Source organism: Aedes albopictus, chromosome 2, assembly GCF_035046485.1.
Source record: "Aedes albopictus strain Foshan chromosome 2, AalbF5, whole genome shotgun sequence".
NCBI lineage: Eukaryota > Metazoa > Arthropoda > Insecta > Diptera > Culicidae > Aedes > Aedes albopictus.
The window spans coordinates 130,871,141-130,898,428 of NC_085137.1; the positions used below are offsets into that span (position 1 = coordinate 130,871,141).

At 38.1% G+C, this 27,288-nt stretch overlaps 1 protein-coding gene across 9 annotated transcripts in view; it reads left to right on the top strand.

Annotated features, from left to right (window-relative positions):
• Window positions 1-6,047: 6,047 nt before the first annotated feature.
• The window catches only part of LOC115253661 (collagen alpha-1(IV) chain), a gene marked incomplete at its 3' end in the record, with an annotated part of 39,015 nt that continues 17,774 nt past the window's right edge, over window positions 6,048-27,288 (top strand). The window contains 2 exon segments of one of the 9 annotated variants that reach the window (XM_029853336.2): window positions 6,048-6,202; window positions 6,596-6,965. In XM_029853336.2, the coding sequence (XP_029709196.2) occupies window positions 6,946-6,965 (20 nt within the window). 9 annotated transcript variants of the gene reach the window in all.

Genomic DNA, 27,288 nt, shown 5'->3' on the forward strand with positions numbered 1-27,288 from the left:
TACCTCTGTAGTTGACACAGTCTTTTTACAACCTTCCTTAAAAACGGGAAAAATATGTGACTGCTTCCAGTAATTCGGGAAAACGCCGGTCCCCAGGGACAGGTTGAAAACGGTTGTAAGCGGCATGGCAAGGGAGCTCAAACAAAGTTTCATAACGAGTGAAGGGATGGAGGACTTCAAGTCTTTACCGGCAGCAATTACAACATCGTTGGTGATAGCAAACTGCACTCCAGGTGCTGGGAAGCTGGGAATATTCTGTGTGGCGTTGACGACATCCTGCGGGTAAAATTGTTCATTACCGAAGATGCTGCTGAATTGAGACCGGAACATGTCGACAATGACGGTGGTTGTTCAGGACACGTAGAAGAAATACACCTTTTTGCAGCAGTAGCGTAGCGTACAGCTCAAAACTGTAAATAATTTAATTATAATAATATAATTTCATGAACAATTGCGGAAAAATCACTTACATAATTGATGTTCTTCACGCGGTTTCAATGACCTGACAAATATTCCCGAAGCTTTGTATAGTTTAGCCTAAATATCAATAAATGTATATAATGCACAGGTATTTAAATTTAGTCTATTTTAACTTACACATCCGAATTCTTTTTGTTTACTTTTGAGTTCAAATTCAATCAATTTAATTATTTATCAACAGCAAAATACTTTTCGTTTACCAGCAAATTTTAGCAAGTAATTTTCGACTTATCTTCTTTTTTATTGTTACTCTCCTCGATTACCAAAATGTCAAACTGCAATGTCAATCGCGTCATGACATTCCTCGGTCCGGTCACTCTTCGACAGGTCCACTAGAATTGTGCCCATCGGTGGTGGTAACAGTGGTAGTATCAGTATCCATAAGTCATCGTGGACAGCATACCAGACTTTTTGATCTTTGATCGTTGACGATGTGATGCCAAAAGCTCTTGGGCTTAGTTTTCAGGCGATTTAGATGGGCATTGTAGAGACTATCGTTGAAGTGCGTGTATGCAGATTTCGCTTCCAGATAACATGCTCTCCGTACGGTATTTACTTTGGCGTCTCAGTGCTGCTCGTTTAGCTCTTTTTAGGACAGCATTTCGTCAAACCGGTTTAGCCAGTTCCCGCTTAGAAGAAACTGGAATAAACTGGTCGATAACATAAAGCAATACTCCGAGTCTACACGTTCCAGGAAACTATTCATTGGTTCGACTGAAATCATAGGAGATACTTTCAGATGTTTCGTGAAAGCAACGGTAGAGATTCACTTCAAGGTTAAATAGCAGAGGCGGATGATGTCTACAAATTTTATCGAGCGGAGCTGGTGCTTGCATAACCGATTAATTTACCCCTAGTTCATCACTCATGAAGGAGAGGTCAAGTGAACGATTGCTTCCATTTTTAACTCAAACTTTTTTTCTGCACACTCCGTTGGCGTCTCTTCTCCTGGGATGGCACACAGGCATTTCTCCATGCGTCCTGGCTTCAAAGCCTAGGTTTAAGCGCCATTACTCGCTAGCTAAAAGCTTCTAAGAACCCCAGAACCGCTCGTGGTACTCCATGAAACTCCCTTAAACAGCACTGAGACCCTCTGAAGATCTCCATGGAGCCCTCTGAGACCTCCTGAAATGCCATTAAGCACCCCTGAGACATCCTGATACTCCCTAAAGCGCCCCTGCAACTCCCTTGAAACGACTTTGTGATCGCCTGGTACCACCTGAAACCCCCTTCCTTTTATGCACAGCTATATAACCTACATAAAAGGAGGTTTTAATATCTTCTTCTTCTTCTTTAATGGCTCTACATCCGCACTGGGACTTGGCCTTCCTCGCTTCAACTTAGTGTTCTTTGAGCACTTCCACAGTTATAAATTGAAGGGCTTTCTTTGCCTGCCATTGCATGAAATTGTATATTGTGAGGCAAGTACAATGATAAACTATGTCCAGGGAGTCGAGAATATTTTCCCGACCGGAACAGGAATCGAACCCGCCGTCTCCGGATTGGCAATCCATAGCCTTAACCACTAGGCTAACTGGAGACCCCAAGTGGTCCTCTCCACTGCCTTTGTCCTCGGAAGGCAGGCACTACCATTCAGGCCCTATCAGCTGCACCAGAAGGTTGCTGACAGTAGGGTCACCACCAGCCCCGGCCCTCATCAGGGACCCCTTTCCAACCACGGGCTCGGATCCAACTCATTAGACCGACGCCACAACGACAGCAACGCTACCAGGATGTTCTCTCCGCTGCCACTTAATCCCTGTAAGGGTTAATTTCGACCGCAGTGCACCGGCATGACCTACGAAGCCGACTCCGAACCCCTGGACCAGATTTGTTAATAGTCATCGAAGCTGAAGAAGAATCACTGACGACAACGGGTAATAAAAAGTTTGCGTCACTGAACGAGCAGCGCTCGAATATTTTCGTTCAAATATCGTCAGTCAGTTTGCTAGTCGAGGTGAAAACATTGATTCAATTCATTCCATTTAATTCGGTGAATCGATTCTAAAATCGATGTTTCAGCCAAATTTGCTCAATGCTAGTAGACACCAACTTCTGGACGGAGTATTTACCCGTTATCCATATCGCTGCAATTTTTCTGGACCCATCCGCGACCCAATAGGACGCAAACAGGAAGTACTAGAATTGAAGTAATAAGCTGAATTTTTGTATGGCGAGAAGGTCAACTCTTCGTTTCTGCAATGAAATGATTCAAAAAGCGTGGGTATTATGATTCCTTGCCAAATTTGATGCTGTTTGAGCAAAACTAGGGGGTAGCCGTGTTGTTGTTTTCTTGCAACTTAAACAATACAGTTATCCAATGTTTTGCTCAAACAGCATCAAATTAAGCAAGGAATCATAATACCCACGCTTTTTGAATCATTTCATTGCAGAAACGGAGAATTGACCATACAAAAATTCCGCTCATTACTTCAATTCTAGTACTTCACCGATTGTGTCCTATTGCCGTTTCCGACTGGTGCTCGGTATGGATCCGCTGTGATGGCGATATCCATCTCCCACTCAGGAACCGCATGACAAAGCAGTTGTTGAGCCTCGTCATAGTGGTTCTGGTTCAGCTGCGTTACCTGCACTGTGATTTGTTAAATGCGGCTTTCTTGAAGTTCGGGCACCTTGGACCAACCGTTGGATGCCTGTTGTTCACGGATTTCCCGGTACAAATCAGACAAATCGTTGGACTCGTGCAGCCTTAACGGATTTTTTTACGTCCATCACAGGTACCTGAATCAAGGCTACCTGTGTCCTTGCCGGCCCCTCCGTAGCTGAACGGCTGCGGTGGCCACCTGCACGTCACACTGTTTCCGCAGTACCGTGACGATGAGCTCTTTCACTTTGGTGACCTTATCTAGGGTTTTCACCTTCAGAGTTTCCTCTTGTGGGAGAGCCCTCACCTCTACCCCTTTAGTGAAGTGGACCTGGTGTGATGGATAGAACAATTAACTATCACGTCGAGGACCTGGGATCGAATACCACTTCCGACAAACTCGCAAAATACGCTTTATACGTTTGCGCTTCGCAATCTACAGTGGAACGATCCGTCTTCCGGATGAACGTCTTCTGGACTACCCAGCACGTTGATGATTAATTGATCTTGAACTGCTCTCCGATCGTCGCAAAAAGTTACAGCAGCTAGTCGTGTTCGATATTTTGGAGAACAATATTGACAGTCCGGATCTTCTGCTGCAACTCTCGTTGAATGCACCGATGCGTTTATTACGTCACAACGATTTCTTTATTGTTCCTGGGCATAGAACAGACTACGGCCACAATAATCCCTTGAGCTCCTGCATACGGGTATTTAAAGAAGTTACCAGCTTGCTTGAATTTGGTATGACGAAGCAAAATTTTAGGAATAAGTTATCAAATTAGATTAAGTATCAGTCTGTACGATTTGTATCGAAGACAAAGTAGTAATAATAAATAAATAAATAAATACTGCGCAAATCGACTCCCAGATCCACGAGCTCGGCGTCACTTCCCATCGCATTAGACTGTTCGGTCCTGATGACGTAACCTTTACTTTCGTCGGTTCCACCGCTGCTGTAGTCTTCACAAGTCTCACGTAATCTTGCTTGTCCATCGTCTTACGAAGTCGCAACAGGGCCGTTCTCAGCTCCTTACTTATGTTGGACTTCGTGGACGCAAAATCGATGATCTTGACAAACTGCTGCTCAGCCACCTCTATCGCGGACAGTCCTTCTCTCTTTTGGTTGATGACCCTCATCAACCACGCTCCATCCAATACCTCCACCGACAGGCTAGCCAGGGATTGGATCGGAGCTCCCACGCTGGAGCTGAATGCTTAGCCGACGACTACGCGGCTGACCCGGGACAGTAATCCCAGCTGCCCCCCTGATCTCCTTGAGCTACGGATTCGTTCTCATGACCTTCAAGAGATGTCTATTTGTGTATGTATGTTCATGTGCTGTATGTGCACAGAATTTGAATCACCACTTAAGGGCATCAATCGACGTGGAAAATACCCATTTGTTGCCTATTGGTCCCCGGGTCGGTTCAGGCGTTCAGGAGACCAAAAATGCAACTAAAACCCTACAATGCGACTCATAAACTTACGTAGATTTTTGTAGTTATGCTTATGAATTTAGAATTTTGGTTGGGGTTCCTTAAAATCAAGATGGCGGACCAGAATCAAAATTGTAAATTTTTCAATGGCATTCCGTCAGAATTCGTTGGCGTTTTAATGAGATTGTGGGGATTTCAGAGGCGTTTCAATACTATTAAGAGAGTTTCTGGTACGTTTCAAGGGGCTTTAAAGTCGATTCAGGGAGAGGGGGCAATCTCAAGAGCCTTTAAAGGGCGATACTAGAGGTTTAAGGGACATTTCAATGCATTTCAGAGACATTACAGGGGCGTTTCATGGATTCCCAGAACTTCTTGAAGACGTTCCTAGGGGCTTCAGGAGCATTTTAAATTGATTATGAAGGCTTCAAGGGCGTGTATATGGGATAACGGAGGTTTCAGCGGCGTTTGGAGACATTTCAGGTTAGGGTCGTACATATCATGGTGGGTTTTAGAAACATGCTTCAATCCAAGAGGTTTCGGGGGCTTTTCAAATGGATTACGGGTATTTCAAGGCATTTGGATTGGCTTATATAGGTTTCATGAGCGTTTCAGAAGTACTTCAAGGGGTTTCGATAGTTATTGTGAAGGGGAATCTGTAAATCCACTGAAAATTCATGACCCCATGTAACGCACCTGAGACCCACCGAAACCACCAAAAACTCACCTGTAACGCTTCTAAAACCCACAAAAAAATTCACCCCCTGAAATATCCCTGAAACGCCGCAGAGACCCACTGGAACTTCCTGAGATCCCTTGAAGCACCGCTGAGGTTCCCTGAAAATCCTCTGAGACCCCTTGAAACGTCCCGAAGACCCCCGGAAGTGACCATGAAACCCTTTGAAACCCTCTGAAGCCCCCTGAGATCTCCTTATAACCCGCTGAAATCTCATGCAATACCCTGAAACGCCCGTTGTCGTAGTTACCGCCATTATTACATTTTTTTATGCACAATATTGGTTCTGCATCGCTCTCCCTCGTTTTATACAGGGCATAAAAAAGGTGCATAAATTAGAAGTACATAAAAATTACCTGTATAAAAAGATGTTTAGTCTACAAGTATCGCTCCAGCTTCTTGAAGAATAGCCCGATCTTGTCCAAATTTGTACCATTTATGGGTAAATTGTTCATCATAGTTGAATCCATCACCTGCTAATAATTCCTGTTTATTTTTATGTGTATTCCTTTCTTGCTCGTCTGTTTTACTTCAACTGTGCTCACTTTATTGCAAGTACCGATAAGTTTGCCAGTGTGATTGAGTAATAAAAAAAAATGAAATTTTTCTATTCACTAATGCTTAATTTGAATGATTTATGTTTGATTTTCTGCCTTATTAAACTGACATTTCGATCACCCCCACGTGCTCGCGCGCGACTCCTTGCGATTCTTCGCGGGTTCGGTCTTCGTTCCGGCGCGATCATCCGAGCCCGAACCGGGGTCCCGCCGAAGAAGATCGTGCACGGGAACGTTTAAAATTTCCAAGATCTCGAGTCAGTAAGCTGTGAACGATCGGACGCGCTAGATCGCATAAGTGGCCGCGTCGTAGAGAGCCGGACTCCGCCTCGATAGGGATAGGATAGGGAGAGGAGCGAACGTGTGTAGTAGGCAATAGGCAACACCAGTAAGAACACACCGCGGAAAAGGAACGGCCCTCGGCCGTGGTGTGCTGCTCTGCTGTCTTCAACCTTTTCACTTGCCACTCGGCAAGATCGGCGCTGCTGGATTGGACACTGGCCCAAAAGAGGAAAAGAAGCGTGAAATTAGGGGAACAAGAGAAAATCACGAAAATCGCCGGCGCTGGCGGGAAAAGCGTGAAGCAGCAAGGAAACCCATAAATTATTATTAGTGAGGTTCCTAAATTTGTGTTTCGTCAAGTTTTTTTTTGTATTACATTAGGGGGAGACAGCGGAACACACGGCCGAAGAGTTCCAAATCCGGGGTGTTACGGTGTTGACATTTGTTTTCTCGGATATTGTTAGAGGCGGTTTTAAAAATAGCGAAGATCCAATTCTAGAATAGTGACCCCAAACGACGACAACGAAGACAACGACGACGACGACGACGTTCGAAGAGATCAATTAGTGCTGGAATCATCATAAAAAACCGTTGGAGTGTTTGGAAGGCAAAGTGTCGTGTCGGGAATAAGTGTCGCAAGTCCGCAAGTACGGAGTCAGTGCAAAAGTGTTCAAAAAAAAACAAGCGCGCTGTTCTGAGACAGCAACACAACCAGTTACAGTTGGCAGTTGTGGCAGTTCAAATTTCAGCTGAGGACAGCAGCCGCCTAAAGCTGGCTACGATTTGCTGCTAGGAGTAGCCCGGAGAGAGCCCTTGGCCTAGGGCTTCCGCGGGGCGGCCACCACCACTATGGGCACCCCAGTGAAATGGTGAGAATTCTTTATTTGCATATGTTAGAATCGGAGCTTCTTCGTACTACCAGGAATGTGATTTACTTTCAATTGGGTGTGAGTTTGTTGTCTGGCTGGGCCAGGGCCAGTTGGGAGTGAGGTGTTTGGTTTCATATTGTGGACTTTGAAATTGCTGGGGTCGCTTAATGAATTTGTGTGATCAAACAGAAAACGTGGGTTTACCATCGGTCGGATTACGTCAATCCAGCACTGAAGCAATTTGCAGAAAGTTGAAGGAGTGCAAAATTTTGCCGTCGCTTTGTGGTTGACACGATCCTTACCATATTTAAGTGCACGTTGATAGTTCCTCACTTGAAAATAGACGAAGATCCGTGGGAATATTGAGCAGGATTTCTTACCTCTTTTACAAGCGAAGTATCAAAAAGAAAGGTTGATCATCCTAGAAAATCGGAAAAAAAGTACTCCGTGATGATCTCATTCCACAGCAGCACTCTGGTTTTTATTGAGATATGTTCCTTCTGTTTTAAGCTCTCCTCTAGGTGTTATGTGACCCTGACGTATAATAAGTAAAATTTATAAATATTAGTAGTTTTGTTAAGTGCCTGAGAGCTAAAAATTCTTGTTCAATTCAATACTTATGTACTTTAAAGAATATATTGGAATTGATCAAAATGCAAAATTATTATCAAAACCTTGTAACAATGATGAGGATTCAAGCTTATCCTAACACCTAAGGTTACAACATGTCCAAAAACTATTATTTGAATTACAATGCAGATTTTCTATAAAATAAGTGATTACAAGTGGTTAGCTCCTACCTCAAGAACAGCAAACACAGTGAATATTCTACAAATAAAATCTAATTCAACTAAATCTGTTTACTTTGATCATTATTTCAAAATTGAGAAAGTAACGATTTTTATCAAAATATTTCTCAAAAGGGCACTAAATCATTTAACATAATACAAAAGAAACTCAAACTAAATGTTCATCCGGAAACGATCCATACCAGATCCATATTCTTGAAATAACATGAATTTACAAAACAAGTTCATTTTGGCCATGTTGAGCAATTTTTTTCACACTGTCCATGTTCCGGAATCTTCCGGTCACCAAGTTCCCCGGAGAAGTGGCCAGTTTTTGATCAGTTTTGAAACCTGCTTGCGGCATGTCATAGCTCATGAATCGTGAATTTTCGAGACAAATTCATTGAAGTCGAGCATTTTTGGTCACATTGGCCAGTTTCCTGGATTTTTGCCATTTGGTTCCCTCGGGGAAGTAGCATGATTTCAATCTTTAAAAACTGCTGGCTTGTGGCTTTCGAAGTTTCGTAAATTTGTGAAATGAAGTTATTGAAAGATATTGCGAACATTTATTTTTCCTTCATCTTTTTTTCCCTCCAGCAGATCCATTTTGAGTTCCTTTTGTAAATCCTTTTTATGATTCCTAAAGTCACTTCTTGAGAAAAATCAGAAGGCGCTACTGAAGGATTTTCAGAAGAATCTCCGGGAAAATTTTCAAAAGGAACTTCTTTAGGGATTCCAATACGAAATTTTGAAAAAATCGAAAAATTCTAGAGGGAATGAGCCATTTTAAGAACCGACAACAATGTTGATGATGATATTGGTTTACACGTGGTAGTGGCATTACTTCTCGTCAAACTTTCATTCATAAAATCAGCCCGTAAAATGGACTATACATGATCATGTGAAATAGCGCAAACAAATCTTGAGAAAATCCCAGAATGAACTTTTTGAGAATAATTTTCTTTCAGAAATCCTAAAAATCCTTAGGAGAAACCGAAATTTTTCTCCTGGATTTTCTTCTGGTATTCCTAATAGAGTTTTTTTTCCAAGAAATACGTTATGGAATTCTTACTGAAATCTATGGGCTTCCTTCAGAAGTTCTTTCTAAGATTCCAAAAGGAACGTTTGAAGAGATCTCCGCAGTAACTTCTTGAGGAATCCCTGGAAAAAATCTTCCCAAAAAAATCTCAAAATAAACTCTAGTAATACAGTTAAAAAAATGGAAATTTCTAGTCTTATTTTAAATTGTAATTTTATAAGTGACTATAGTTTTCCAAATCAAGTCAAAAAATGATAGTACAGTCAAACTGACTCTCAATATCAATCATCGCACGGTTTGATGGTCATTTGAAAATGAATGTAGGCGCTTGTTTTCGTTGCTCCGCGTTGTTTTGATTATTAGATTGTCTAGTTTGTCTTACTCCCATCGGGGTGCCGGAATACTTCTTCATTTTCGCGTGATTCGCCTGTAATTTTTAATGATATTGCTGCTGGATGTCCGGGACGCGCAAATGGAAGCCAACAATTTCGTCTCGAGAGCACTGATATCATTCGTATAAGTTGGTCATTCGGTCCCTGAACATCGTTGTGGTGCCTAAACGTTGACTAAACGTAGGCTGACCAAATTTGTCCCGTTTAAATACGGGACAAATTCTGAAAACTAAACAAAAAATAAATCTATGTCCAAAAACAGAATTCCATCTTGTTAATAATGCTGTTACAGCTAAAAAGGACGAATAATTAAGTCAAAAATATAAACAGTGTTCCAGTGCTGAGTATTTGTAAATTAAGTTGTCCCGTTAAATACGGGACGGATGGTCAGCCTACTAAACGTATCCTTTGGACTTAACCCTTCCACTAGGAACACCCAAATTCTCGCAACACTTAGGCCGGAAAGAACATAGAAGTCTCTACATACCTTTCTTAGGTGTCAAACTAATCTTCCTTTCCCATCCCTCAGCTGTCACAAGGGCGTGGCCAACAGCTCTCGGCTGTTAGCCCAAGTAACATTTTAAGTTTTGTTCGGCTCTACAAGAGATCTTCATGACCAATTTTATAAAACTTGCAATAAAACTGAATCATACATCAAAACCTCTTGATAACCTCTTTAAGAGCATAATCCGGCTAAGTGGACCACTCTCAGAGAGTAGCAAGAGTAGCAATAAACTCGTTTTAAAACCTAGTTGAAAAATGTTCCATTCTCGTTTGTTATGGTTTTTTTTTCAACAAAACTATGACAGCTCAAGATGCGGTGGTACGTAAAGTTCAGGAGGATACATCATTCGTAAGTAGAAAGCGATCATTTCAAAGTAATATTTTAGTAGTTATTGTGCTGGTAGGCTTATGCGCATTCGAATTTACCGTGAATATTGGGGTTGCAGAATCATAAAATTAATGCGCTTCGAAAATACTGAATATTATCATCTTGGAATGAAATAAATCAATTTGTAAATTTAGTAAAACTATCTCGAATCACAAGAAAACTCAGCAGAGAGAGTTTATTTATGTGAGCATGTTATGAAAATGGTGACAAACTATCAATTCATTGCTTATTTAAGCAAAATTAACTATTTTTCATTCACGTGAGCTAATTATTCAATATGGCTGGCGACGACCATAATCAGCGAAAATAAAACGAAAGCAAGTTTACTTTTATGATGACCGCAATAAACCTAGCAGTGTCGTAGTTTCTGCTTTTCCACCAACAGATGTCGTTACTAATCGAACGGATCGCCATCTGTTGAGAGTTTTAACAGTTTTATTGTGGTAATAATGATTACCAGAAGGTTTACATATCGGAAAGTTTTGTTTACTCTTAAAATCATTCTTTATGAATATCTTCAAGGATACTATAAAACATTTTATCAATGGTTTTCATAAAAGCAGTCATAAAACTGTGAGTTTAATTATTGCTGAATAAAACCTTCAAAAAATCAAACAAAACCAATCAGCAATGGAATTGTTACTTGGGTATCCAAATTTGTGACGAAATGCTACAAGGGGGGAGGGGGGTATTAAAAATCGCTTAAAAAAGCTACGTCATTCATGGACGCCCCCTTATGAAACAAATTTCTTTAAAGTCCTTTTTCTGTGTGACAATAGTTGGAAAACTATAGGACACCTTATGCAGTACCCAAGTAACATTTTTAATTTTCTCATAACCTGTGAGCTGCTTCTACAGTCAAACCGTCAAAACTTATTTTAAACCATAGTCATCTTAATAGCTCTAATATACCCATAATAAAACTCTTTGAAGCCTGAAAGGGCCCACCCTTTAGGAGGTTGTTAAAACCACCCCTTCAATTCGTTTTTTGACATGTTCTTGTAACATCATACAGGGGCTGGCGTTCAAAATTTCATTCAATTCGGTTCATTGATTTCCGAGATATGACAGTTCAAAAATTAGTTGTCTAAAAAATAGTGGTTCACAAGAACGGTTCTAGCTTCGTGAATGATTAACCAATCGAATTTGTACCGAAGATGCAAATATAATAGGTTGACAAACAGTAAAAATTTGAGAATTATTCAATACACTCTATGAAAAGTTACAGCTTGTTGAACTTTTTTGTGAGAGAAAAAAAGGTGCCTATCCCAAACAGTTTGGTCATGCTCTGTACGCGCAGTATCTAGGCATGTAAAATTATTAAGGCCAATTTGTATTGAATTAACTGACTAACAGTGGAAAGTGCCCAGTATAGGCCTCCTGCTCAGATTGTCGCTAATTTATTTTTTGATTGAGATACGTTTCTTTTGTTTTAATCAGTATCGGCCTGAGTCAGGGCAGGCGACCTAAAAATCTCGCCGTTCAGCGAATACTCAACGAATTTGAATACTTTTTTTACAGTATACTCTTACATATGTCTAATTTGTAAAAGTGGACTGAGAACGTCGGTATCATCCCTATGACCATCAGCGTTGTTTCGTTTGGTCAATGGGTCATATTATTATAAAAAGGGCTGTTTTTAGGCACATTACGTGTTTTCAATTATAATTCGCAGTTAAATTCACTCTTTTCCATTAAAATATACACCATCGGCCATTGTTTACAGTTGTGAAACGTTAAGGAATCACCTTTGTGATTAATCCACCTAGAAGGGCGATAAAAATCCACTTTTTCATAAATGAAGATAAAGTATTTGTGTTTTCTGCAAAGTTGCAGAAAAATGTATTGTTGGATAGTTTTCATATCAAACTATTAAGTTATTTAATCAATTCAAAGAGTTATGTGTCATTTTTTGTGGATGACTCAACAGTTTTTCAAATAACTTTTTCTATGGACTTTTGGAAATTTTCATATGTTTTACAAAGTTGTACTTTGTGATGAAATACACATCCGTTTGCTTTTTTTTCTTCTTATTCGAATAACGCTTCAAGTAGAATACAGCCTGCTTCTCAATGGGAGTATCTCAAAACGATTTCCTGATGGATTTCTTGGAGAAACCCCTGGAGGAATCACAGATGGAATATTGGCGAAATTCTTGGATGGAACTGCACAAATTATTGTCGGACTTGCTTGTGCAGTTACTGCTGAGATTCCTACAACAATTCCTGTGCGATTTCTCCAGATGTTTCTTTAAAATTTACTACTGAATTACTACAAGAATTCCTTCAGAAGTTGTTCTTAGAATTTACTCAGTAATTCCTGCTGGAGATCCACTAGAAATTCATTCAGAAATACTCGCTGGGATCTCCATGAATGCTGCCAGGATTTATTCAGGATTTTCCGATAGAATCCTCCAATAAGTCTTACTGGCATGCCTCAGGCAATTCTCTCTGAGAATTCTCCAGGAATACTTCGAGGACTCCGAAGAGCAATCCCGGCTGAATTGTTCGATAAACTTCTAATGGAATCCTTGAAGAAATCTCCGGAGAAACCAAAGGAATCCTTGAAAGAACTACAGGAAGGATTTGTACATGAATTCTTTGAGTAACCTCTGCAGCAATCTCGGCAAGAATTTTTAAAGAAATCCAATCAGGTATTTGTTGAGGAATTCCGAAAGAATTTCTACAAAGGCTTCTCAATGGATTTTTCCAAGAGTTCTTGGAACTTATTTGCGGATTTTTCCAAGAGTTCCTTCATGAATTCCTCTTGGAGTTAATGTAAGAATTTTCCAGGTTTAACTCTAGAAATTTTGCTGAGATTCCTTCAATTATTCATCCAGCAATGCCTGCTTCACTATGTATTCCTCCAGAAATTCACCTAGTTTTTATTTCAGGGATTCTTCCAGTAATTCCTTTTTATATCCTTGACTGGAAATCCTCTCCAAATTCTTCAGCATTCAGATTGCTCCTGGAATGCTCTTCCAAAAAGTCTTACTGGGATTCCTCAAGCAATTTCTGCCGGAAATATTCCAGAATTTTTTTTTTTTTTATCTGTATTAACGAGATTTTTAGCCCTAGGCTAGTTCATCTCGGGACCCACGCTTTACTTCCCTTCCGAAGGAAGAACTCACATTTTGCGAGTTTGTCGGGAGTGGGATTCGATCCCAGGTCCTCGGCGTGATAGTCAAGTGTTCTAACCATCACACCAGGTCCGCTCCATATTCCAGAAATTTCTAGAGGACTCATAAGAGCAATAACTGCAGAAATCTGGAAATGCTTGAGAAATCCAAGCAAGAATACTTGGAATAATCCTGAAGGAATCCCAGCAAGAGCTTCTTTCCTAGAGGAATCCTTGGGACTCACCAGAGCAATTTATGGAGAAATTCATGGAGGAGAGTAGAAACCCATCCGGTATTCCTGGAAGAATTCCTGGAGAAAAGCAATTTCATAAGAGTTCTTGAAATTCGTCTAGGGATGCCAGCGGATTTGCTCCTGCAGATCCCCAAGAGAGTCCTCTCGAAGCTTTTCCAGATATTTCTGCTATGAATCCTTCAGAGATTTCTTCCAGGATTTCACTAGGGATTCCCCTTGGAATATGTCCAATCTTTACTACTGGAACTTGTTCAAGAGCTGTTACTAGACTTTTTCCGGGAATTCTTGCTGATTTTTATTCCTAATATTGCTCTTGAGGGACCTTTAGGAATTCCTGCTGGATTTCCTGCAGGTATTACATGAGAAATCGAAGAAAAAAAAGTGAAAAATTCTTACCAGAAATGTCCATAGGAATCCCAGTAGTAATTCTGAAGAAATCCCAGCAGTAGTTTCTAAATAATCTTAAAAGGATTCCTAGTCGTAGAAATCCATGAATAAATTACAGAAGCTATTTCTGGTGGAATCTCAGTTAGAATTTGTAGGTTCTTGGATGAATCCTTGCAGAAGTTTTTGGGGGCATCCTAAGAGGAATTCCTGAAGAAATCCTTGGAAAAATCTTTGAAGGAGAATCAGGAGGAATCCATGAAGAAATCCCTTGAGATGTCTCAAGAAGAATTTCTAGAGGAATCCCAGCGGGCATTCCGTGAAGATTTCTGAAAGTATCATCATAATCCGATAGTATCATTAAAAGAATCATTGAAGGATTTTTTTTGGAAAATTTCAAAAAAATCCTTGGAGGAATTCATGAAGAAATTCTTAGAGAAATCCCTGGACGATTCACAAAAGAAATTCATGGGGGAGCTTCAAGCGGACTCTATCGTCCCTTTCTATGATTCTTCCATGGATTCCTCCAGACATTTCTCCTAGGATTCCAATAGAAATTCTTCTTGCGATTCCTCCAGAGATTTCATCAAGGATTTCTTTAGAAAATTCGCTTAGAGTATCAGCAGATGTCCTTTCTAGGATTGCCTCAGGTATTCTGGCTGAGATTTCTTAAGCATTTTCAGCTGAGTTTTCTCCACCAATAACTCTTGGGAGTCCTTCAGGAATTCCTGGAGGATTCAGAAGGAATTACCTGGGTAATCTTAGCATCAACCAGAAATTTCCAAATAAATTCCAGCAGCATTTTTCTGGTATCCGATAAATCCTAAAGAAAGAAAAAATTTCTTTCTTGGATTTCTCCTGGACTTTCTTCTGGTATTACTTCTGGAGTTCCTTTTATTTTTTCAGAAACATCTAATGGAATTCCTCCAAAAACCTTTTAGGACTTCTTCAGAAGCTCCTTCCAAGATTCAAGAAGGAATTCCAGGAGAAATGCTCTAAGCAACTTCTTCAGAAATCCCTGAAAAAAAATTTTTTCCCTGAAAAATCTCAGCGTTACTGCGAAAGATCCAACAAACCGAAACCTGGTCATAGCTATTTCCAAACAGTTTACGCTCTTTCCAAAGGCTAAATTTCATGATCGAAATTGTTTTGGACTTAAAAAATTGATTTTAGATGCTTAGTGTCTTCGAAAAAGTTGCTTGGTATATCAGAATTCTTTTTTTTAGTACAAATAACACAAGTTCGCAAAATAAAACGGAAATCGTGCTTAAAAATAGAACAAAATTCGATTTCAAATCATCAACCTTGTATGGAAAGTCGAAAAAATTTCCGCTCTACTGTATTTTTTTTCTTTCGCGTTTTCGAATTCAGGGCATGATTCTACACCAAAAATGATAATCGGCTTACCGAGTTCAAAAATGCTGTAAACTAGTGTAATTAATCCTAACTAATTGACGAATAATCCAATTATAAGTGAAGATAGCGTGTTTATGTATTCTGCAAAATTGTGGAAAACGACATTATAAGAAAACATGCATAACAAACTCTTGTTCTATTTGCTTAATTTCTGGATATGTAAGCTATTATTTGTTAACGACCTCTCAAAATCAGTATATTTGTTGAAATTTTTTCCAGAATTTTTTGGGAATTTTCAAATTTTCTAAAGAATATGACAAAATATGTGTTTCTTCTAAAGATGGCAATATTGTTATTTTCATAGTTATTAAGGAATTTATTTTAAAAATATCTTAGTTTGTAACTGAAATTGTCAAAAAACTCAAAAAGTATTGAAGATACAACTTTGTCGTGTTAAAAAAAACATGTTTTTTTTTGCATACAATAAAGAACATTGTTGAACACATGAAATTTCCTAAAAATCTCTGGAAAAAGTTACAATAGAAAAAACGATATTCAGGGCTCGTTTACTGGAAATGATTTATATCTGGAGCAGATAAGACAAAAGTTTGCTCAAAAAGTTTTTTTTAGTAATATTTCCTACAACTTTCCTGAAGACATCAGTACACTATATTCACATATGGTAAAAATTGGATTTTCATCTCACTACTTATTGAATTGACCACAAAAGTTAAATGGGTTTCGAACAATCGTAACTTTTACATTAAATTTTTCCATGTTAAAATAATTTATAACACGGATTTGGGCTACTCTAAATTATTTACCATGAAATAACTAAAAAAAAACTTCAAATAACATCTCACTATCTTCGGAAGAAACGTGTATTTTTTCACAAATAATGCCCCATATCTCTAAATATTGGGTTGCAGATCGCAGATAATTATTTAGTGTGTTCAGCAAGTTTTCTCAAAATAGCGTTCCCTACAAAATTGCTAAAGACATAAACATGCAATCTTTAAATATGAAAAGAATTTAACTCTCACTTCTAGGTGGATTAATCAGTGATATGTAGTTCCAAAAAAGGGCATCAACATACCTAACAAAATCTTCACTAAACCTTCCCTTTGATCTGTCCTTATCATATTTCACAACATGTTAAATGTGATTAGTCTCGATGGTCGAAACGGATCTTGAAACAAGGAAGATCGGCTTAGTAATGCTAATCAGTTTTCACCGGTTTCAAACCGTAAGGACTAGGGTTCCAATGCATGGTCAATATCGGTATCATTTATTAACTTTTTCGTTTAGGGGTCACTACCGTAACAAAAACGAATACTTTACCTATATCTCTCTCAATAGTGATAAAGTAATTCGATACTATGTACAAAGGACACCAAATATGCCATGCGAAGAATTAGCATTAAGTTAAAATTCACAAATACAAAGAAATTAAAAAAAAAACAAATATGCCACAATAGATCAAATATTGGTCGCAGTGACTTATGTCCTGAACAGAGAAAATAAATAAGCTGTTACTTAGATGTTGTAGCAGTATGTAAGAATAGTCATATCTATAATTGAATTGCAGATCAAAAATTCAATAAAAAATCAATCGATTGATTATTATTCATTATTCAACCTTATGTGAATGCACTTTTCTTTCTTCGATGCTTTTCCGGCGTTCACTGAGTCCACCGAACCAAGGCACGTTTTTTTTCGCATAGTGCCCGATCAACAAAATTCGAAACCATCGTGCACCAACAGCAACATTTTTAAGGTTCAACGGGGCATTCACATAAGCATCACAAGGGGCTGAATGGTACTGTGTTGTGGTGGCAGTTAGGCCCCTTTTGGCGTAGGGACTTTGGGCTGTGATTTCGAGCAAACCAATCGAATTGGTAAACTCGAAAGCAGAGATGTGTTGATGAGCCCGTTGCGATATAATTGCTTCCAACTTGATGGCGATTATTTATCAACCATCGCGCCGCGCCGCTGCGGTCGTTACGACCGTTTATCGATCATTTCGGCGAGACAAGCAAATTAACGTTGTTTTCCATCCTACTTAACGCGTTAAGTGTCACTTTCCAAGGAGTGCAGTGAACATTGAGTGGATAATGCACTACTGGAGGCAGAATTACTTTCACCTGAAACTGTAACCCTTTGTGAGTCCTATGAGGTCGATGCGTCCTTCCAGGCCTCGTGGAAGAGAAGTTTGTTTGTGGATCGATTTCAAAATTCGCTCAAGGCCACTAGCGTGCGCAGGGTTCTTGCTTAGGGGGAGCATCATAATAATGGTGCAACATATGTATGATCATGGTGCAAAATAGAATTATGGTGTTACACCCAATATGAATTCCCAAGTAGGGGTTTCAACATGTTGTGGTGCTAACATCGCCAAGTACTTCATATTGGGATTCTGGAGAAGCCTTCGGATGGTGATGATTTCAAGGCATTACGAAACTTTAATATGAAGTCATTATCTCGACTCTTATAAAATTTTATAAACGTATCAAATACGTATTGGCGAATGTCAGAATTCCTAGATAGAACATTTTGATCGGAATCCTTGTTTCAATCTACAGAGATTCCTCCAGGATTTCTCCAAAGATTCGTGCATAATTCCTCCAGGAATTCACCCAAAAAATCTTCCAATAATTCCTTCAGAAATTCCTCCAGAAAGTCTCAAATATTTCTCAAGGAATTCCTCCAGTAAATACTCTTCCAAAATTACCTCCAGGAATTCCTCCTGAAATTTTTTTTCAGGAAAAATCCTCTAGGAATGTCTGCCAGAATTCCCCCAATATTTCCTACAGGGATTCCTCTAGGAATCACTCCACGGAATTCCCCAGAAAACTCTGAAGGAATTTCTGAAGAATATCTTCCTGGAATTCCTCGAGAAATTCCTCCAAAAGTTCCTTCAGAAAATTATCCAGGAAATTCTCAACGAATTTCTTCAGGAATTCCTAAATCCATGAATTATTTCAAAAAAATCCTCAACAAATTCCTCTTGAAATTCCTTCAGAAATTTCTCGAAAAATAACGCCAGAAATTCCTACAGGAATTCCTCCCAAAAAAAATCCTCCAAGAATTCCTCATGAAATTCCTCCAGAGATTTCTCCAGAAAATCCTCTAGGAATTTCTGCCAGAATTTCTCCAGAGAATCCTAAAAGAATGTCTCCCGGAACTCTTCCAAAATTTTTGCGAGGAATCTCTACAGGAAATCCTCCACAGATTCCTCCAGTAATTTCTCCAGCGTTTTTTCCAGGATTTTTTTTCAGGAATTCCTCCAGTAATGAATTTCTTCAGAAATTCCCCCAGATATTCCTTTGGAAAATCCTCGAGGGGTTCCTTCAGACATTTCTTTAGAAATACCTCCAATATGCAACTAGTGATTTCTTTCAGGAATTCCTCCACGGATTCCTGCAGAAAATCCTAAAGGAATTTATTTCAGAAATCTTCCAGGAATACCACCAGGGAATCCTCCAGGAATTTCTTTAGGATTTTTTTTTCCAGAAATTTCTTCAGGAATTTCTCCAGGGATTCATTACTGAATTTCTTCAGAAATTCCTCAGAAACTTCTTCCAGAATTTCCTTCAGAAATTCCTCTAGGAGTTCTTTCAGACATTTCTCCAGGAAGACTCATATATTTCTCCAGAAAATCCTCAAATAAATCCTCCAGGAATTCCTTCAGTAAAGACTCCTAAAATTCCTCCAGAGATCCCTCCTGACATTTTTCTAGGAAAATCCTAAAAGTCTGTCTGTCAGAATTCCCCCAATATTTCCTCCACGGATGCCTCCATAACATGCTAAAGGAATTTCTCACGGAATTCTTCCAGGTATTCCTCAAGAAATTTCTCCAAGAATTCTTCCATGGATTCCTCCAGGAAATTCCCAATCAATTTCATCAGAAATTCCTCCAGGGATCCATCCATGGATTTCTTCAGAAATTCCCCAAAAAATCCTCCAGAAATTCCACCAGGAATTCTTTTAAAAAAATTGTCGAGGAAGAACTCCTAAAATTCCTCCAGCAATTCCTCTAGGAATTTCTGCCTGAGTTCCCCAAGAATGTCTCCCGGAACCCTTCCAAGAATTTCTCGAGGAATTCCGCAAGAAATTTGTCCAGGAAATCCTCCACGGATTCCTTCAGGAATTTCTTCAGGATTTTTTCCAGCAATTTATCCAAGAATTCCTGCAGGAATTCATTCATAAATTTCTTCAGAAATTCCTCAAAAAATTCCTCCAGGTATTCCTTAACAATTTGCTCGAGTAGTTCCTTCAGACATTCCTCCAGAAATTCCTCCGAGATGCCTCCAGGGATCTCTCCCCGAAATTCATCCATGAACTCCACCAGAAAATCCTAAAGTAATTTCACCCGAAACTCTTCCAGGAATTCCTCCAGGAGTTCCTCGAATGATTCCGCGAGAAATTCCACCAGGGAATCCTCCACGGAATCCCCTAGGAATTCCTCCAGGATTTTTTCCTGAAATTTCTTCAGGAATTCCTCCAGGGATGTAATAATGAATGCCTTCAGAAATTCCTCCAGATATTCCTTCATAAATTTCTCGAGAAGTTTCTTTAGACGTTCCTCCATTTATTTTCCAGGAAGCCTCATATATTTCACCAGAAATTCCTCAAATAATTTCTCTGGTAAATACTACAATAATTGCTCCAGAGATTCCTCCTGAAATTTTCTTTTTGGAATGACTGTCAGAATTCCTACAATATATCTTCTAGGGATTTCTCTAAGAATTGATCCTCGCATTCCTCCAGATAATCCTAGATGAATTTTCAACGGAACTCTTCCAGGAATTCCTCCTACAATTCCTCAAAAAATTCCCCCATAGATTCCTCCAGGAAATTCTCGAGGCATTTCTTCAGGAATTCCTCCGAGGATTCATCCATGAATTTCTTCAGAAATTCCGCAAAAATTCCTCCAGGAATTCTTTCAGAAATTTCTTAAGGAAGAGCGCCAGAAATTCTACCAGGAACTCCTCCAGGGATTCCTCTAAAAAATCCGCTGGGAATTTTCACCAAAACTACAAGGATTTCTCATTGCATTCCTCAAAGAATTCCTCCAGAACTTTTTCTAGGAGTTTCTCAAGGAGTTCCTGCAGGGATTCGTTGAAAAATTTCTTCAGAAATTCTTTAAAAAAAATCCTGCAGAAACTCCTCAAGTAATTCCTTCACAAATTCCTCGTGAAGTTCCTTCAGAAATTCCTACATGAAGCCTCATATATTTCTCCAGAATTTCCCCAAATAATTCCTCCAGTAAATACTCCAGAAATTTCTTCAGAATTACCTCCAGGAATTCCTCCAGAATTACCCCCAGGAATTCCTTCAGAGATTCCTCATGAAATTTCTTCTAGAAAAATCCTCTAGGAATGTCTGCCTGAATTTCTTCAATATTTCCTCCAGGGATTCTTTAAGGAATTGCTCTACAGATTCCTCCAGAAAATCCTAAAGGAATTTCTACCGGAACTCTTCCAGGATTTCCTCCTGGAATTTCTCAAGCAATTCATCCATGGATTCTTCCAGGAAATTCTACAGGAAATTCTCAAGGACTTCTTCAGGGATTCATTCCTTTAACGATTTATTCATGAATTTCTTCAAAAACTCATCCAGAAATACCTCCAGGAATTACTCCAGAAAATACTCTAGGAATTTCTGTCAGAATTCCTCCTGACAATCTCAAAGGAATGTCTCCCGGAACCCTTCCAGGAATTCCTTCAGGGATACCTCCATGGATTCCTCCAGGAATTTCTCCAGGTTTTTTTTTCAGGAATTCCTTCAGAAATTCCTCCCTCCATGGATTCCACCAGAAATTTCTCAAGGCATTCATCCAGGGATTTTTCCAGGAAATCCTTCACGGGAACCTCCACATAATCCTCAATCAATTTCTCCCAGAACTCTTCTAGGAATTCCTCCAGGGATACTTCCATGGAATCCTCATGAAATACCTCCAGGGATTGCTGCCGAAATTCCTACAGAAAATTCTCTAAGAATTTCTGCCAGAATTCCTCCAATATTGTCTCCAGAGATTCTTCCAGAAATTCCTCGACTAATACCTCCAGAAAATCCTAAAAGAATTTTTCCCGGATCTTTTCCGGGAATTTCTCTAGGAATTCATCCAAAGCTTTCTCCATGGATTCCTCCGAAATTTCTTCGGGAATTCATCCATGAGTTTCTTCAGAAATTGCTAAAAAAAATCCTTTATTAATTCCACGAGGAGTTCCTCTAGACATTCCTCCAGGAAGCTTTAAATATTTGTCCAGAAATGCCTTAAAGAATTTATCCAGGAATTTCTCTAGTTATTCCTCTAAGAATTCATAAATGAATTCCTCCAAAAAATTCTGGAGGAGTTTATCCAGAAATACCTCCCGGAATGCAAACATGGATTCTTCCAGAAATTTCTCCAGAGATTCCTGAAGAAAATCATCCAGGAATTTCTCCAGGAATTCCTCCAGGAATGTTTCGCAAAAAATTCCTCAAATAATTCTTTCAGGAATTCCTCCATTCATTCCTTCAAAAATGTCTTCAGTAATTCCATCTTGAATTTCTACAGGGATTCCTCCAGGAATTTCTGCAAGGATACCTTAAGGAATTCCTGCTCGGATTTCTCCAGAAAATCCTGAAGAAATTTCTCCCGGAACTCTTCTAGGAATTCCTCGAGATTTTTTTCCTGGGATTTCTACAGAATTTTCTTTTCTGGAATTTTTCCAAGAATCTCTCCAGAAACTTCTCCTGGGACAACTATAAAAATTTCTCTAGTTTTTGCTCCAGAAAATCTTCAAGGAATTCCTCGAAAAATTTCTTCCTTCATGGATTACGCCAGGAATTCCACCAATGAATTTTTTCAGATATTCCTCAAAAATCCCTCCAGGAAATATTTCAGAAATTGAACAATTTCTTTGGAAGTTTCACCGGCAGTCCCTTTGCTAATATACCTGACAATTACTTTTGTAATTATTTTTATAATACTTTAGAAATTCATCCGGGAGGTTCTTTGAAAATTCTATAGTTAATTCGTTTGTAAATTGTTTAAAAGTCCTCAAAAGTCCTCAGAAAATTCTTCTGGATATTTCTTTTGATAATTCCTTACGGAGTTCAGTCTATTCCCAAGCAGCACACATATCACAAAGGAGTGTCGACAGCGCAGATTTTTGGTCGGACATGAGTCATATTCAAGTTATTTTTCCTTTGGGTTAGAATAACTTGAAAATGACTCGTGTCTAACCAAAAACCTGCGCTGTCGACACTTCTTTGTGACATGTGTGCTGCTTGGGTTGTCACTATTGTAGTTCTATGAGATACACTCCCGCGAATTTAAAAACAAAACCAAGAATTTACAACGGAACGGTCGAAAAAAATCTCATAAGAATTACCTTAGGAATTTCCAGCAGGCAGGCCAAGCATCGAGCCAGAAAGAAGAAGAAGAAGAACCAGAGAAGTTCACAAACAATTTCCAGGAAAAATCACAAAGCAATTCCTAAAATGTTTAAAGGAATTGCAGTAGCATTTCTAGGAGGATTTTTTTGTGAAATTCTTGAAAGATTCCTTTCATTTTTTTAAAAGAATTTCTATAGTATTCATTAAAGAAATTCTTGAATCCTTGAGAGGCTAATTGGAGGAATTTCTAAAGCTTTTCTATCGAAAACACTTAAAAGATCTTCCGGAGGAATTCTTATAGAATATCTTGGAATAATTTGTATAAGAATCTTCGAAAAAATTTATACCTATAAATAATGTAAAAATATTCGTAAAATACCTGGGAAAATCAGTTTAAGAATGAATTAATGAAATCAATTTAAGAAATTTAGAAGAAAATTGTATTAAATTCTAAACGAATCTATGGATAAATCCCAAGTGAATTAATTGAATGAACTACTAAAGAAAACTTTAGAAAAATTTCTAAGGGAATTTGGGAGGATTTCCTAAAGAACTGTTTGAAGGAATTCCTTTGGAATTTCGAATAATGCTTAGTTAGAGTTCCTTAAGCGATCTCTGAAAAATCCCAAAAGTAATCATCGGTAGAATTGTAAGAAAAAATATTATACAAATTATGCAAGGAATGCTTCATCCGATTAGGTATCTGACCCTTGAAGAAATTCTGAAAGAATCTTTGAAGAATTTTAAAGAGTTTTTGTTTTGAAGAAATATTTAAGAAATCCTTGGAAAAAATCCAATTATAATTATGAAGCGATTCCTGAAAAATTTTCCGATGAATATCCTCTATGATTTGAATTAATCACTTAAAGGATGCTTCAAGACATTTTTGAAGAATTCCTGAAGAAATTGACAAAAATGTTTTAGGAGGAATCATTGGAGAAACTTCTGAAGAAACTATTAAATTTGAGAAGATAAGGGTATCTGCTCCTTTAATATTTAAGGCAAAACCGGAAGCACTTCCTCACTTTTTGGTTTTTGATTTTTTTATTAAATAACGAAGCAATATTTTCAAAATCGGTTTTCGTGCACATGTAGAGTATGGATCAAGGTATCTTCGGAATTTTTTGAGGTGGAAAATGTTTTACATTTTTGCAAAAAAACATTTTTTGTGAAATTTCGTTCAAAAATGGTTTCTGCAAAAACAAAAAATATTTTCCACTACAAAAAAAAAATCAGAAGATACCTTGATCCATACTCTACATGTGCACGAAAACCGATTTTGAAAATATTGCTTCGTTATTTAATAAAAAATCAAAAACCAAAAAGTGAGGAAATGCTTCCGGTTTCGCCTAAGCATATAGCTCATCCCATTTTTATCATACTCAAGACAAAAAATAAAGCGCGTTTTGTTTTGTTTCTTATTTTTTGCATTTTTGTGAGACGAAGCACGAATGGTAACAAAAATTGCGTGAACGGTCAGTGTCGTAATCGCTATTCTAACAGGATGAATTTGGGACCGTAAGATTATTAAGGACACGTTGACCGTACCATGAATCCTCAGATAATTTTTTGAAAGATTTTTTGGAGAAATAATTACTAAATCCTAGAGAAATTCTTGACTGAGTTGCTTGATGAAAACATTTTTCTAAAGATTTCTCGAAAGAATTTGAAAGGAATCATATAAAAAATCGCAAAAGAATTTTTTAGGTAGAAGATTTCCCAGAGGAATGCTTGGGGAAAATCCTAGAGTAGATGGATATTAAAGAGTTCGTTGGAGGAATTCCAGAAGGATTTTTCGAAAGAATTTAGAATACTTAGAATACAGAATTGAGAATATTCTCAGAGGAACTTGTCTAGAGATTAATCAATGTATTCTTTGAAAATTTTCTGGAGGAGTTTTAGGATTGATATATAAGTAAAATCTCAGAGAAACTTCTTGCAGAGATTTTTTTTGAAACAAAAGCATTGCAGTAAGTCTTGAAAGAATCCTTGGAAGAAATTCTTAACAATGATGATTGCTTGAGGAAATGCCAAGATAAAATCTTGGAGATTTTTCTGAAACAACTATGTAAAGGAATAATTGAGAAATGTGTGGAGATATACTTGACTAAAGTAGTAAAATCATTAAACGAATATTTATAGGATCGCCTAAAAAATAACATGGAAAAATTCTAGAAGAACTTCTCTTCATCCGGCGGAATTCCGCTGTAATTTCTTGGAAGAATATCTGGTTCCGAAACAATCATTGAAGAATTTGTAGTGATTTTTTCTGGAATTTCTCAGGAGTTCTTGGGGGGATCTTATAGATGAATCCATATACATATTATTGATAGAATCCAATGTGGACTTCCTGAACAAATATTTGGAAAATTACTCGATGGAGCCTTTGCAATTAACCACTTAAAGGAATCATGAAGATAAATTATTCTTCAAAAAATATTTCTTAAAGAAAATGGCAAAGAAATCTTGAAAGGAACTCTTAAAGGATTACTTGGTGCCTTTCTAAATAAATTGGTCAACATTTTTTCGACAATATTTCTCAGAAAAATATTACGCTTATTGATGGAATTACGGGATGTATCCTTGCAGAATTCCCCGAAGAAATTCACAAAGGAATATGTGGGGGCCTCAATTTCGGTTCCGCACCGGGCCCCCAAATTCCTAGCTACGCCACTGCCTAGATGGTATAATGAATGCCAAAATGGTGCATGGAAGGCTTGGAAGAAGGCGTATGATGCTTGTGAGCTGCATTAGTTGTCACCGTTATTCAAAGATTATCAACATGTTGCATTGTTAGGTGCACAAATTGCAAAAATTGTGCATAGAATACAAAATAAAAGTATTTTATGTGATGCTCACAACATAATGGTGCATCAGATGCCTAGATGATATCGTCGGTTTCCTGCAATAGGGGCACAACTCAAAAAATGTGAATTTTCAGGATAAGCCTTTGAAAAATGGCAACCTTGAAGCACCTCTTGCAAGTTCACTTATTTCTCTCATCTCTTGACAAGAACTAACGAATTTTGATTATTGTAGCATGGAAAGATGCTGAAGCCCGAGCAGAGGGGAATATCAAATTAATAACTACGAAATTACAAAACCTGTTTTTATATCTCGTTTTGTTATTATTGTATTATCAAGGCATTACGTTTCCATAACATGTTTTGTTGGACAATTTTATTTTGTTATGACCAAGCTATTGGTATACAGCCATTAAATAATATTTCAATATTACATTTTGTTGTGGAACAAGTTTGATTATTATTGTATTATTGAGAGTGTACCAATACTTTATGCTATTGCTATCAAAACTTAAACAAGTTTTGAAATAAATCCTACGTCATTCAACAACGTTATTTACAATATTTCGCGAGTTATGCTTACGGTATCATATTTGTTAAGAGGTGTGGTATATTACGTGACATGGAGGTGCTGTAATGTGTACAACACCAAGTCCCTGCTGGGCGCCGCGAGGTTTGAAATTGACTGAGTTGTAGCTGAAAAGTTCCCAAAATATCAGCCACTGCCCAAGTGGCGCAGCACCCTACATACATCAAAACGTGAACATAGCGACGATATTGAAGGTGGGGTTTGAAAGGGACGTTCCAGATTCCGCATTTGACATGAGAATTTCAATTATAAAAATGTCAAACTAATTTAGTAAACTTGTTTGAACGAAGCTAATACAGACAGCTGAATCCAAAATTGTAGATGGTTTTGAATGGGATTTTTCAGAAATATTTTATACTTTCACATGTTTTCCCTGTCGTTCCAGAGGATGAAGTCGGATCTACCTATTTTTGGTAAAAGATTATATGAATAGTTTAAAATACGCCTATGAGCGAAGAGAGAAACTTAAGTTCGCAATGATTGTTCCGTTATCCTCACATGCTGGTCTAAATATGTATAGCATTCTCAGCCAACACGAAGTCATATATGATGTAGAAAAGGATGCTAATGTGGAGGCCATATGCGTACATGCTTTCATTTAACCACGGGTAAAGTGTACGCATATCGCCTCCACTTTAGCATCCTATTCAACAGCATGTGCAATTGTTTGATATCATAAATAATTTTGCTTTCGGGATGTTATCAATAACTCTTTAATATCAAAATTTGATATTGAAATATTTCCCAAATTCACTGTTATTAAGTTGTTATTGACACTAACAAAACATGTTATTATATTGATTTTCCAGGAACAAATTTTTGTTATGTGACTTGTTATTTTGCCGCTTATGACAGACAAGTTTATAACTCAATATGTTATGTTAATAACATAAAAATAACTAATTCCATTATGCAGTTATTTTGCCAAAATAACGCATTTTGTTATGCTGTTATTATTCTCTTCTGCTCGGGAGGACTATCTGTTTCATGAATTTTTGATAACTATTTTTCAACGACTATTGAAAAAGTTGACTGATTTTGAGTTGTGCCTTTATTGCGGAAAATTGGTGAGAACGCCAAAATCTCGCGTTTCTCAACGAATTTCGGAACGGGTCTTTGTGAGATGAAAGTTTACCAAGTTTTTCATCATTTGCCATCAAAATCTCAAAAATGACAAATTTCGAGTTGTGCCCCTATTGCAGGAAACCGACGATATAATAAACGCTGAAATGGTGCTTGGAAAGCTTTGATGGTGCATGAAATTTAATGATGGTGCATATCAGTATGATGCATTAGATTCCTAGTTGATTAAAAGATAGTGC